The following is a 14,694-nucleotide window of genomic DNA, read 5'->3' as shown; positions in this document are numbered from 1 at the left end:
AGCATCCGTTATATATTCATGTAGGTCGCATACTGCCTGTATACTACAGTGATGTGTGAGATGTTAATGACGTTATAACATCTGTTATATATTCATGTAGGCTGTAGACTGTTTATACATCAGTGATATGGGTGGTATCAATATCGTTATAACATCTGCTATATATTCATGTAGGCTGTTGACTGTGTTTATACGTCAATGAGATGTGTGATATCGCTGTCTTTATAACATCTGTTATCTAGTCGTGTAGCCCTCATATTGGGTATACGTCAGTGAGATGTGTGATATCAATGCCATTATAAAACCTATTATCTAGTCTAGTCGGCTGTGCACGGCGTGTATACGTCCGTGAGATGGGTAATTCCAATGTCGTTGTAACATCTGTTATACACATTGTTATAGGCTGCGTACCGTGTTTATACGTCAGTGAGATGTGTGATATCAATGTCGGTATAACATCTGTTATCTATCTATGTTGGCTGCATACCGTTTTTATACGTCAGTGAGATGGGTGATATCAATGTCATTATAACAGCTATTATCTATTCATGTAGGATGAATACTGTGTGTATACGTCAGTGAGATGTGTGATATCAGTGTCGGTATAACATCTGTTATCTATCTATGTATGCTGTGTATTGTGTGTATACGTCAGCGAGATGTGTGATATCAGTGTTGTTATAGCATCTCTTATCTATTCATGCAGACTGCGTACTGTGTGTTTGTGTCAGTGAGATGCGTGATATCAATGTCGTTATAACATCTGAGCGAGTGAATTATGATGATCTGCAGTTCAAATGTATTGAGAGGGCATGCTTATCTGGGTGTACAGAACTTTGCTCAAAAGGAACTTTTCCCACAGGAACCTTGCCCACAAGGAACTTTTTCCAACAAGGAACTTTTCCCATAGCAACTTTACTCACTGGAGCTCTGCAAACGACAATTCCGACAGGGAATGACCTTTGCCCATAATAATAATATTTTGCCGACAATAATAATACATCATAAAAATAATTGTCTATTATTTTATTGAACTTCACAGAAACAGCATATAATATGGCATAATGATAGAACAAAACATGAATACCACTTTAGCAGTTTAGTAATTAATGTTCGATCTAAGTTTAAACCATTTATTCAGTGTATTAAGGTGAGTTGTAAGGTCATGTTGTTTTTACTGAAAAAATAGCTACAAATCAGTAGAGACTTAATCTCTTTTAAAACTATATATCCTCAGCAGTGTGAGTATTAAGGTGAGTATTATGTTAGGCAAAAGTTTATATTGCAATCAGGTGTTATGTAGTGTCACGCCAGTCTGATGTGTATTGTCTTCACTCGTCAGTAATACATGTATTTTCTTGTCAAGTCGGTCTAATGGGTATTGTCATGTGATATCAAAGCCATTTCATATGCTATGTCAAGATGTATGTCTGACATGTACTGTCGCGTTACGTCAATCTGATGTGCACTGCCCTGCCATGCGAGTCTGATGTATGTTGTCGTGTCAATCTGAATTTGGTGTGTATTGTCCTGTCCTGTCAGTCGGATGTGTAGTGTCTTTTCACGTTAGTCATAGGTGTATTGTATTATCAATCTGATGTATATTGTCCGACAATTTCAATCTGATGTGTATCGTCCTGTAACTCCAGTCTGATGTGTATTGCTGTGTCACGTCAACCTGATGTGTACTGTCTTCTCACATCAGCCTGATGTGTACTGTCTTCTCACATCAGCCTGATGTGTACTGTCTTCTCACGTCAACCTGATGTGTACGGTCTTCTCATGTCATCCTGATGTGTACTGTCTTCTCACGTCAACCTGATGTGCATTGTCTTGGCACGTCTACCTGATCTCTATTATCATGTCATGTAAAACTGATGCGATGTAGTGACACGTCAATCTGATATTATGCTTTGTTGCGTGTTAAATGTTGTGTTCGGACATGTCTATCTGATTTTTATTTTCTTGTCATGTCAATCTGGTGTTTTCAGTATCAAGTCAATCTTACGTTTATTTTCTTGTCACGCCAATCTGATGTGTATTGCTTCATCACATAAATCTGATATGTGTATTGTCCAGTCTTGTCTGATGTGTTATTGTATATGTCATGGGGAAAACACACAGACAACAAAATCGACATCTTTAGACACACGAAATGCGATTTTGAGTGTCTTCCCATCGAAGAATAACCCACTGGTGCTTGTCTGGTTCTCAAGCCAGACACTAATGCCATGAAACACAACAGAACAAGTCATAATATTTGTACACTTTATTGTCCCTAGATCTGATACTTTGTACCCAATTCCGATATTTAAATTAAATACCACGTATTTACACTGAACGCCTGGCTGCTAGGCAGTTGCGCGCACATGTACCAGAGGTTTATCACGTGATAAAACCAACTCCAAAACGACGTGAAACAATTGTGTCAAAATCGGAAAATACAAAGACAAGAATGGTTAACGGTTTGATTATTTCTCATAAATAGTTCCATTTTTAAAATAGGAATTATTGTCTTTGTATTCTCCGTGTCCATCGTTTCCAACACGCTAAAAGACCATTCCCATGTGCTTAAAGGGTATGCGGGAAAATTCCTTGGGAAAAAAGTACCGGAGAAAAAGTCCTCCGGAAAAAGGTCCTATTTTTAAAACTCTAACACTTACGACTCCTGCCTTTGAAAACATTGTTTTAAGGATCAAAGATCAATATGAATATCTAAAATGCCCGTTATGATTATAAAATGTAAGGACTTCATGTTTCTAACACTCGTTTAAAAGATCAAGGACCTCTCTAAGTATCTAATCGGTCCTTTTGATCACAATGTGCATGTGAGTACTTTATGTTTTGCAAGTCTCATTAAAACCATGAATGATTATTTTATCTATTTAATGACATATTTCACTTCAAAGTTGATGAAAAAAATTAGGTTCTTATAACAAAAAGACTTTTTTCCGGATGTCGTTTATCCGGTTTATTCACTGTGGACTTTTTTCCAAAGTCATCCTATCCTACAATCGATTAAAATGCTATACGATCATCGATATCTAAGACATTTCTAAGCACCGAACGCCGATGTATTGTAGTCGGACACCTTGACGTCTTGCATAAACTGAAGATTTTCCAGTTACTGAACACAAAAGGATGTATACATTTTGCTCAAAAACATGAAAACTCTGTCCTCCATGCAGAGGATTCATACACACAGTATCTGAACTGGTACATCTTAATGCTTATCTACCATTCACACGAAGGAAAACCTCCAGATGCATCTTCGTCCTTCTGAACACTGTTGGCAATTAAACAAAAAGTAAACAGTTTCACTGAAATTTACACGGACAAGACCGAAATCTGAAGATAACTTTGAATCTATGATATATTTGAAGAATATTGTGTTTTGATTTCAAGCACAGTCTACCGACTTCTATAATTTATTATTTACATTTCAAACTCTCCAGTTTGGTAACTTAGAGCCATTCCTGCAATTCTACGACAACGTTTGAGCACCTATAACCTGCATAATACCTTGATTTGTGTTTTATAAAATACATAATGTTGGACGGTTGTGAAAATCAGATTTGACCAGACTGTCAATGATACCATTAAAGTAGCAAATTGATAATTATATACTTATGGCAATACATCTGATATTACATGGAATATACGACAACGATTTTAATTCCAATCCAACACTTTCCACTTAAGACAAGGACACGTCATGCAATCTGAATATTTCTTACGGCTTAAATTAACGCCAACGACGCATAAAAGGAATCAGTGTACTGTTGTATTAGGGAACGACACAGAGATGCTTGTCCGAAGGCGATCTACATTAACGTTACATTTTGAAATGTATCGATTTGATATGAAATATGAATAGTGAGTAATCTACCAGTAATGTATTTTATCGATTACTGTCACATTCCGCATTATTACGTAAAAGCTTTAATGCATTACCGAACACGGCGACCCAGGGTGATGCTCACATGTCTTAATGGCGACAAATACCAAGAACCAATTATGTGACAAAGCCATAAACATAATCACTAAATTCTTGCAAAAGCGATGATAATTTTCAACTGAAGAAATTATACGATGTACTTAAATATTATCATCTTGTGTTTCCTAAGTCTACGTAATTATGAAGTTTTTCTTGCGCGCCTTCATTTGGACGATGAATACTTCCTCTCTTCTAAACAGATAGATCCCATCATACTAACATCTAGTCAAGGACACCCGATGTTTTAATATTACTATAATTAATTACTTGTCCTGACAGACTAACCACAGCAATATTGCGAATTTGGTGCCAGTTAACTTAGTTTTAGTAGTATGTAATGAAATGATCTGCTTTTTGGTTTGATTTGCTACAATTGGTATCTTTTACTGGCAAGTGGAAAAATTCAGGTCAAAGGACAAGTTCCTGAACAGGTTCCTGGAACATGAGAACACAAGGGAAAGGTCTTTGAAGCACTTCAATACATCTTAAAGCTCTTGAAATGGAAACGTTGTTCTTAGGTTTTAGGTCATATGAAGTCAAGCAACATACGTGCAACACACTATACACATAACCTACAGGGCCCCGTTTCACAAAACTCTCGTAAGCTTAAGATCTCGTAACCTTTCTCGTAACATTCTAATTCCCTATATTACGACATAGGAGGTAGAATACTACGAGAGACGTTACGACATCTTAAGCTTATGAGAGTTTTGTGAAAAGGGGCCCTTGTGCCACAAATCAGCGTTGAGGCGGTCGTGGTGCCTATCACGGAGATGGACGTAACAAATAAATGCAATTGGTATTTAGGATTGTCACCATAACTTGGGTCCAAACGAACGAGCGAGTACAATATTCCTTCAATATCACAGTGGGCACCATAGGCGGGTTTCGATGACCCCAAACTTCTGTTTAAACGAATGATGTAATGCAGTTACCTTAAAGTTCGGTACAAACGAATTGAGTTGTGATGACGTATTCGTTGGTTTAAAGGGATGATGTATGTTGTCATTATCTTTAGTTTAAACCCCACAACCAAGCAAATATACAACAGTAGATTCTTATCAAAATAGTTTCAAATACTCGTCAATGAACGACGACCGAACACTTTACCATACTACCAGATGTCCTTTAAAAGCCCCGTACTTATATACACCTTTTCCCTTCCAAACAGTACCCGTGAGATGAATAGGAAATTACATTTCACAAACAATACCCATTTGCGGATCCAGACGGGGGTGCAGGGATGCGCAAAAACACCCCTCCCCCAATCCCCCTTTCGTCCTTAAATTTTGTTCAGTGACCAATGAAACTCGGATGAAATTGACGTGTGCAGCCCTCCTTCATCCCTTTCTGAAAAAGCTGTATCCGCCTCTGATATCTGCATAAAATCATAAATTTAATTGGATAATGATCATATCACGACGTACCTGCTTTCCGTGGGAGGGAATCCCAAAGTACTGCAGATAGTGAACACAGCCGAATGGAGGTATGCCAAGCCCATATAGTGGGAATCGAACACAAGCGGTTATGTACAATTATGTCCGGCTTGGACATCTGCCCCCTACTTATGGCATTCATATCACGTTTGTGGGTTGTTTTTTTTTAGAATGTGAGCCGAAAGATCTGGTGACAAGGAACATTGACACCCTTATCATTTCTACCAGTTTCCCATGGTAGTGGCAAGGTCGGGTTAAGTGTGTTGCACATATACTCTCTTTACCTCGGTTAACTTCGCTTCGGTCTACTACTGAAAAACAAACTATATATAAGACGTGAACAGAAATAACAGGGGGAGATATACAAACATGATGCTGATTTCATTGACGTCATATCCGGTCACGTGATCATACGTTCTCCTATATCTAAGCACTATATATATGAAACTCAGAAAATGGAAATATTATGGGAAATGAAGGTGGGAATGTTGGTTTTGGAACGCAATATGTTCTGTGGATTGGCAAATGTCCTGCTTAAGGCGATGGATGAATTTGCAGCTCTGATATATAGAAATTCTACCTTAATAAAAAGAAACAAGAAATCGTATTTTGACTAATATATTGAGTAACGCTGTTGTTACATATACCTAACAATGAATCACAAGTGCACAGATCCCCAACAATAAATCACAAGCGCACAGTTCCCCAACAATTAATCACAAGTGCACAGTTCCCCTTTTGCGGTCACCCATGCGTTGCTGTGCTTGTATTGTTGGTTGGGGTCCATTGGTGGTTGGGGTCCATTGGTGGTTGGGGTCCATTATAGTTTTGACCAATGTAAAGTTCGACTCTTAACACAGAAAATCTAGTTTCCAAACAGAAAGGTACATCGAGACTACCATACTTCGAGATATCTCCATCAGGATTAGTTTAGCTCAAACAGTCATGAATTAATCCACTAGCATTAAACTTAATTTCAGTCATTATCTTCAATAAGTAGAAACCTACCTAACATTTAAAAGCAAGTGTGTGTAATTAAATTCCGCAAATGCCAACGAAACAAAAATAGACCCACAACTCTATTATGGAATGGCCTTTTTTCAATATTAAACTAATTCGTCTTAACCAATCTATCTAGTTTTTAGTGCATATCAACCGATTGCTGGAATTCCCCGTTAAAACCAACGATCAGAATTCGAGACCTGATTAATAACAATAATCAATTTGATAATTTATTATTATAATTTCCATAACTGACACCGGGTGTTCAAGCATGTTGCTCAGCTGCCGGACCAAACCCAAGCAAAATACTCTCTCAGAACCATTATCGATTTCAGTCTATACGGCAATGGTAAAAATATTGCTACCTTGAAACTAGCGAGTTAGTTCCTGTGAGTAGCATACAGTATAAATAATGCATCTTTTTATGTCAAGCTTGTTGCGAAAGATCCCTAGTTCAAGGAAAGCTTAACTGAGTTGTGGGTCTGCAACGAACTGCGAGACTGTATATATCCTGCTTGCTCATGTCAAAGATCTTGTCCCACAGTGAGAACTGTACGTGATACATAACAATTGTTACTACAAAGCTGTTTGATAAGCTCAATAACACCCTCATCGAATTACGTCCACTCCTCTATATAAACCAAACAGGCATTACAAATTACTCTATCTTTGCCACGATATCCTTACTAATGCCAGACACCTCGTATGTCAAGAGTACGACGTCGTCAATTTCACGGTGTACATGTCAGCATTCAGTATAACCCCATGTCTGACATGTCTATTTCATGTACATTTCACTTCGCTACATATTTCACCATTCCAAAACCAACATGACCAAACTGAAGGTGCCAATTCCTACTTTGATTGACATTATTACAGAACACATGATGTTGAACCAATAAAGTTGTTTGTGCCATAGTGATTGTGATTTAACAGACAACAAAAACAAGGGAAATTCCATTTGATATTCTGGAGGCGGGATACGAATTATTGTTTTTTAAAACAACACTCCCCCAAAACATGAAATAGTTGTCCCTGTGACTACACAACCAAAACGGAGAGCCCTTTCATCTAAGAACAACACCCACAGTGATCAACAGACCTTCATCATATATGTTATCACATATGTGATCACATAAGATTCACATGTGATAAAACTGAAATACTACTCTAAACAGTATTTGTTTGTTTGTTAAAAGAATGCTACTTGCATATAACTTGAATATACTATCAAAGAATACTGAAAACAGAACTTTTCGTTAGCTAATATCAACTGAACATCAGTTCACATTAAATGTCATCTGTACTGTTGCATGTATCGAAACGTTTCAATTTCAATCATGAATCTGTTTACAGATATAACTATAATCTAATTTCTGTAAAATGGATGTTCAAATAATAACTTCATCAAGAAACATTATGTTTTTTAAAATTTCATAAAGACTATTACCTATGTATGTACGTTTTACCTTCTGTGCATTTTGCGTGTACCACACAAAATGGTTACATAGTCATGTCACCAGTATTGTTGGTAATTAACCATAGCAACGAAACCAGTATTGTTGGTAAGTAACCATAGCAACGAAACCTCACATACATCATACACACGAATAGACAACCTGTTCACCGACATTTACAAATCTAACTTAGTTTACGCCATGTAAGGGTGTCCGTTTTGGTTTTGTAGCTTCCCTCTAAAACTACGTGTGCCCTTGGGGGTCATCTCAGAAATGTCAGTAACGATTACATGACTTTCTTATCTCCAGTAAATATTTCACACATCTATTTCAGTGATCGAAAACATAGTTATTCTTTCGATCGTTAAACACGAGAATATAAGGAGCGAGAAACTGGCCCCCACTTATCCAGATTTGTTGCGTTTTTTGTAAAAACGAATTAATTATTACGGGTCCAATCGAGTTCTCAAGGTTTCACTATTGTTATTATTATTGTTAGGTGAGTTCCATTTATACAGATTTCAGTTTAACATTTGCAAGTATCAAGTGTTTTAAGGAAAGTGTTTTTTCGCGAAAATTAAGAGAAACATTTCATGACAAAATATATACTAGCAGCTGCTTTGTAGACATGTCATCGTTACCGACACCTGATTTCACAACAAATTATGTTCATCAACAAGGGTTTGCAAATACAAATATGTGCACGATCTATTTTTCACAACGCAATTTACTGTTTAATGTTCCTATGAAGAAAAAAAATCATGATATGAATTTAAGGAAAATGAACTCTCCCTAAAGATGGAACGTCATGTACTAAACACCCATGGTATAAGATGTAAGGGTTGGTATTAGCAAATCCCGTTTCTGAAACTGTTCACACCAGAAATGGAAACACACGTTTAGAAAATATGTTTGCAACAGACATTTCTGATGTAAAATTCGTTTTCTCCCTGGTTAGATGTACAAAAATACTGCATTATTCATCTACACCTATAGGATTTCGTGCATGTACAAACTCTTTTATGAAGATGTTTCAAAACCTCAAAATTCGTTTCTAATGTGGTTTACTTTTAAAAAACTTTGTAAATGAGCGCTCATGAGAGAGCGAGCTTAGCTTTACGCCGCTTTTAGCAATATCCCAGCAATATCACAGCGGGATTAATCAGAAATGGGCTTCACATGCTGAACCCAATATGGGAATCGAACCCGTGTCTTCGGCGTGACGAGCGACCGCCTTGACCACAAGGCTACCCCACCGCCCCTGAGCGCTCAGGGAGTTTAAGACTGAGTTTAGTTTCAGTTAAAGTTTGCAGTTTCAAGCTTTATCCCAGTTAGTTTATGGGAGCGAACCCTACGTAATTGGGGTTTTAGACATTTACGGCTTTTAGAAACCCATGGTGCTGTGAAACGTATAAACATGATCGCACAGATCTGAGTTCGACATCAGAACGAACAGAAGTAGCTCATGTAGGGTGAGAGGGAGGTAAACGTCACTGATTCAGCCATAAATCGCAATGAAAAAGTTCTTCTAACGATTTGCAAACCCTTGTATGGGGACATAAACTTTTTTTTAAGTTACTAATGCGTGTTATGCTTATGTGCCCTCTGGGTCACAGAACCCAAAATCTTTAGTGTTTTCATGCCCTATAATGCACAAAATACTAATAGTAACGGTTCCTATAGAAACCTGTAGTCTGTGTGACGTCACAGTCAATATGACGTCATGTGCTAATCCAGTGTGAGGAGTAAATCCGATGACGCAAGAACAGGTAAATCCAAATAAACACAGCATTATCCACCAATTGAACAAGACAGGGGTATATATCCAAATATATAGGTATCCGTGACGATGAAACAGTAGGATGACGTCAAACTGTGATGTCATCAAGATGAACGTCACAATTACAAACAATACATGACGTCACATTTTATGAATATTTGAACACTGTGTATCACTCATTTAATTGTGAGAAAGAATCCATACATAGGTCAGTAGTTTTCAGTTTCCATGAATTATGGTATTGAAATGAACTCCAGGCTGAAGGGCTGAGGGGTCGGGGGCTTGGTAAGAAATGAAATTGACATGAAATCAACATCACATCTCCAGGAATAGTATGGCATGTGAAACGCATACCTCCAACATGAACAAATGCTAGGATGAAATAATCCCAACAGAACACACTGGTCTTGAGTCACATGTCGTGACGTCATTTAATGAAACGTGACGTCATCCTTAATGAACTCTGTGACGTCATATGAATGCTATATATGAACACTGGACGTCATTTTGAAATTATTGACAGCACACTATGTATATATCCATGATATAGATTCCATATAGCTGCGATATATCCAATGGGTGTCACAACTTTCTGATTTCGGTAACAGTCTCTTTGGAAACAGATTACGAAGGTTGAGAGTAATCCAGCGGCATAACGTAGGTATCTGATTTCATATCGCCAGGAAAGTGATCACTCGGAACCTTGAAGTGCCCATTCATTAATAAATCATTTGGTCCATGCCATTTTATGGGCGTCACGTGATCCGATTCGCTCGGTCGTCTGCTCTCAGTTCCCGGTGAACTCTCGTACTCCGTAGGAGAGTCGCTACACTGACTCGACCGGGCGAATCCATTATTTTCTGTAGGTGTTTGGACAGGAGAAAAGTCTTTATCGTCTTTCTCTGGGGTGTCGCCTTCCGAGACAGAATAATCAATGGCGGAATCAGCCTCCTTTTCACAAACACCTGCTTCGTGCGCAGCAGCCTCGCGCCATTCGGAACAGGAAGCCGTTTTCTCAGCCTCGTTTGAGTTTATGACATCTATTTCCTTTTCTGCTTCGGCAGTATCGTCATCAGTCTTTGAGCATGCAGACGAGTGACACGTTTCGTCCGTTTTTTGACAACCAGAGACCGGCTCGGTTGTTTCCGTCGGTTTTTCGGTCTCTCCGTTTTGAAATGTGTCGGGTTTATTTGGTTTAGAAGGAACATCAACATTATTTGGCTTTGTCGACGATTGGCAGTCTGGTGAATCTTTGTGCTTCTTAGCAGGGACTTCTGGCTCATCGGTTGGTCGGGAACCTTCGCTCAGTTCCGGTAATTTCCGCTTTTTGGGGAGAAACTTGTAGAAAGAGTAAAACAACTTCAGGATTCCTTGCTGCAAAAGACATGAAACAATTCAGCAGAAGTACATATAAACAATAATCTATTTGAAATCCAGAAAACAATGGGTTCCCGTTTATCCAGACACCATGCGAGGGTTAATTATTATACTCTGCATTGACATTTGTTAAGGAAGTCGAAAGTCCGATTGAAAGAACGCATTTCTGACAATGTACTCAAGACAAACAAATAAATTTAAGTTTACCGAAACCGGATGTTAAATGTAAATCAGTTACTAAAATATCCAATAGGTCATCTTTAATATCCTCATACAGGGCTCCAGAAAAAATACTGTTTGCCCTGATTCAGGGTAACTATCACGCTCACCCTCCGCCATGAGTAGATGTAGGCCACATCCATGAGAGACCACGTGTCACGAAGAGGGGAGTCGGTGTGAATAAGGTCAATCTGAAATGTACAACATGTCAATGTCACAATGCATGGACACAAAGGTTAACGTGAACCACCGAAATCAAGAACTTCCTCCAATTAGATGATGCCACGTGTCATATCTAGGCGAACTACTGTGACAACAGCAGACACACCAAATAAGGACCGGGTGGATATTGACTATCTATGTCAATCAGAAATGATTATCATGTCAATGTCACCATGACATGTACACTGTCTCAATGTAAACGAGTGCAAGTGAAACCAACAACCTCCTTGTATGAAAAAAGAGATACATTGAGAGGTACAGTTTTTTCTACACTTACAAAACACTTGATTACTACAGTGCATCCTGCGAATATAGCACCACTCTCCACTTCCTTCATTTCGGAGAAAAGCTATCCTGACATAAATCATCCCACCTGTCAGATCTTGACAAATGCGCCAAGCAGGTAAAGCAGTAATAGACCGCAAAAATAGTCACCCGTGCTGCACACACACATTGCACAGAGAGACAGAAAGAGAAGGGGTGGGGGGGGGAGGCGACAGACAGAGCGAGGCAGGTAGACGAGACAGACAGAACGAGTGAGGGAGGCACACACACAAAGGCACAGATACAGAGTGAGAGAGAAAGAGACGGAGAGAGTAGCACAGACAGACACACAGAGAGTCACACTGAACAACTTATTTTGTACAGTGTTTCAACAACGAATGTCCGATCACAGACGTCCTACAGCTAATGTACCTGAATCATCTCAGAAAGAGAATACTTCATGCGGATGAATTTCTTTAGATGTGAAACGGTGACGGCGGCAGGACACATGAGATACCGGCGATCAAACAACTGAAAAGTAATGCAACAAAAATACATGTATACCTATTTTCAAAGTACAAGTATATGGACTGTAAAAGCTCGAAAGCACTGCTTTCTGACTGGCTGATGCCGACTTGTTGGTCGTCTTGTTGGTCTGCCAAACTTCGAAAAAGGTCATAACCTTTATGTTCTCATATGCGTGTCCTCTTGCTTAACGAAAACTAAGATTTTATTTCCATTATTTTGTTCGAACCTCATACTGAAACCCACGATCAGTTTATCATTGAACGACCAAGGAACGCAACTCATAGAAACCGTGCTGACGTTAGAGATATGTTCAGTTGTCTTTCGAACCTACCTTTTGTGTTTTATCTTCGTCTTTGATGTCGACTGATGGCTTCCCACTAGAAACAGACATACTGCGACGTATATCAGGTATCCGTGCATAATATCATACAAAAGTGAGCGAGGGAGTATGGTTTTACGCCGCTTTGGGCAATATTCCAGCAACATCATGGCGGAAATGGGCTTCACGCAATGTACCCACGGGGAATCGAAATGAGACATCGTTCTGACGCCCGAAACTTTTACCCACAAGGCTACCCCTACTAATTTGCCAGAGGGCACAATGCATATTGCTGACAATATTGTTGAAAGCGGCGTAAAATTAAACTCACTCGCTACAGTGTACATGATACCGCACTGGGTTCGAAATTATCGTTTTGAGAGAGCCAATTTACCATTTAAAATCCTAATTTGCTACCTGAAAGTAGCAACAAGTTGCTACCTGGTATTTTGTTTTACTGATACAGCTTAGTTTCATCGATTAGTCGTTATTAGGACAGATCTCCACTTGACTGGACATGTAGACTGCATACAGATACCCTTGAACATATGATGAAAATCAAACTTGCAGACCCGCAGACCTTTTAGAGAATTTGATCCAATAAACCCCTTGAGAACAAAGACAATAATGGGACTGGGAGGGAGGGATTAATTACGAAAGAATGCTGATAACAGGTAGGGGATTTTGCTACCAATTTTGGAACCAGGAAGCAAGTACAACCTAAAAAACGTTAATTTCGAACACAGGGCACGGTGTAGTTAAAGTATAATAGTTACGGGCATGTGCAGGTGAGATGATTCTTAATAGATTGTCGAGACAGAAATTGATGATTTTTCACTGATATACAAGGTTTATACACTGTGAAACAAACGTACTGGCTGCAGTGTTCGAGAGACAAGCTGATTTGTTCGTCCGGAGAGTGAATCACTCGGTCTGTGGTTTTGAAATCCAGTTCTTTGCCTTCCCGTTTCCGGGCTTCTGACGAGAAAGAAACGACATATGAAATCGGCAGTTGACACAATCGGAGAGTGGAGGGTATTTAACCAGCATTTTGGTTCTACCAGGACCCGTATCCCTGATGCATGGCAGAAAGTCCGAAGTTATGCAGATGTATTTTAAAAATATACCACTGTGGAAAAATCACTGGTGCGTGCTTGGTACTGGCAAACAGTTATACACTAACAGCATATTCAGCGTATTCGGGGTATTCGGGGTATTCATGCACACGATCCCATGATCACACGTTGCTGGCACGTCTAAGGGACGTAACTCACAGAGAATTTCCACACCTAAGACGCCTGGTCTGAATCATTGCCAAATAACCACCGCCCCAAGAAACGTCCATGAAATCCGATTAAAGAATTTGAAATCGACAAAATGTCAGCTCAGCTTTATTCACTTTCTGCAGAACGCAGAGCTTCCATCGGAAGCTGTTTCGGGAATTAAGTCTAAAAAAGTGAGTGGTTTCTTTATCATCATTTTGCACAGTTAATTATACTTTATTTTTTTGTTTATCTGCAATGAATATTTCTACATTGGTTGCACTATTACAATTTCACTGCGCATGCCCTGTGTGAGGTGTTTAATACAGGGCGTATATCACTTCGTTGGCTGTGGAGGCATCACAGATAATAGGAACTACATTTCACTTCCTGCAATGTAAAATCGCGTTAACTGTCACCACCGTGTCAATTTGGAATAATTAATTGCCGAGCGTCTTGATACAATCACCATAGAAACGAAATTATTTCTTGAAAGAACCACAAGTTATAGCAACTAGGATGGGAAAAACAGATATCTTGATATAAATCCATGGTGTAGAATTACCGGGAGCCGAGTCGTCTGTGACAAACGAGAAGTGTACTTATTCTTGAAAGGCGTGTATTTCAAAAGAAGTCAATAAAGACAGAGAAATAAACAATCCCTACCATAGCACGGGGTTTGTTCGTAGAACTCTCGCCGCCTTTTCATTTCATCTGAAATGTACATGAGTTAACGTGTCAATGACAATCAATCACTCTCTACAAGCGTGCATGTACCAGTGTAGCCAGATGTATATTTCATTCAGTCATGGAGGCTAGTTTGTATGGTTG

General features: G+C 39.0%; 1 protein-coding gene across 2 annotated transcripts in view; it reads right to left on the bottom strand.

The window, feature by feature from the left end:
• Nucleotides 1-10,223: 10,223 nt before the first annotated feature.
• Nucleotides 10,224-14,694, bottom strand: part of LOC137255196 (polycomb complex protein BMI-1-A-like) — a 94,245-nt gene continuing 89,774 nt past the window's right edge. The window contains exons 5-10 of one of the 2 annotated variants that reach the window (XM_067792605.1): nucleotides 14,530-14,577; nucleotides 13,477-13,579; nucleotides 12,614-12,659; nucleotides 12,187-12,285; nucleotides 11,379-11,459; nucleotides 10,224-11,046 (exon numbers count right to left, since the gene is read on the bottom strand). In XM_067792605.1, coding sequence (XP_067648706.1) covers nucleotides 10,297-11,046; nucleotides 11,379-11,459; nucleotides 12,187-12,285; nucleotides 12,614-12,659; nucleotides 13,477-13,579; nucleotides 14,530-14,577 — 1,127 coding nt within the window. In that variant the 3' untranslated portion in view covers nucleotides 10,224-10,296. The remainder of the gene's footprint in view (nucleotides 11,047-11,378; nucleotides 11,460-12,186; nucleotides 12,286-12,613; nucleotides 12,660-13,476; nucleotides 13,580-14,529; nucleotides 14,578-14,694) is intronic. The other variant, XM_067792606.1, reaches the window with a different exon arrangement.

This window comes from Haliotis asinina, chromosome 11, assembly GCF_037392515.1.
Source record: "Haliotis asinina isolate JCU_RB_2024 chromosome 11, JCU_Hal_asi_v2, whole genome shotgun sequence".
Taxonomy (NCBI): domain Eukaryota; kingdom Metazoa; phylum Mollusca; class Gastropoda; order Lepetellida; family Haliotidae; genus Haliotis; species Haliotis asinina.
This window is presented reverse-complemented; position numbering and strand designations above follow the sequence as displayed.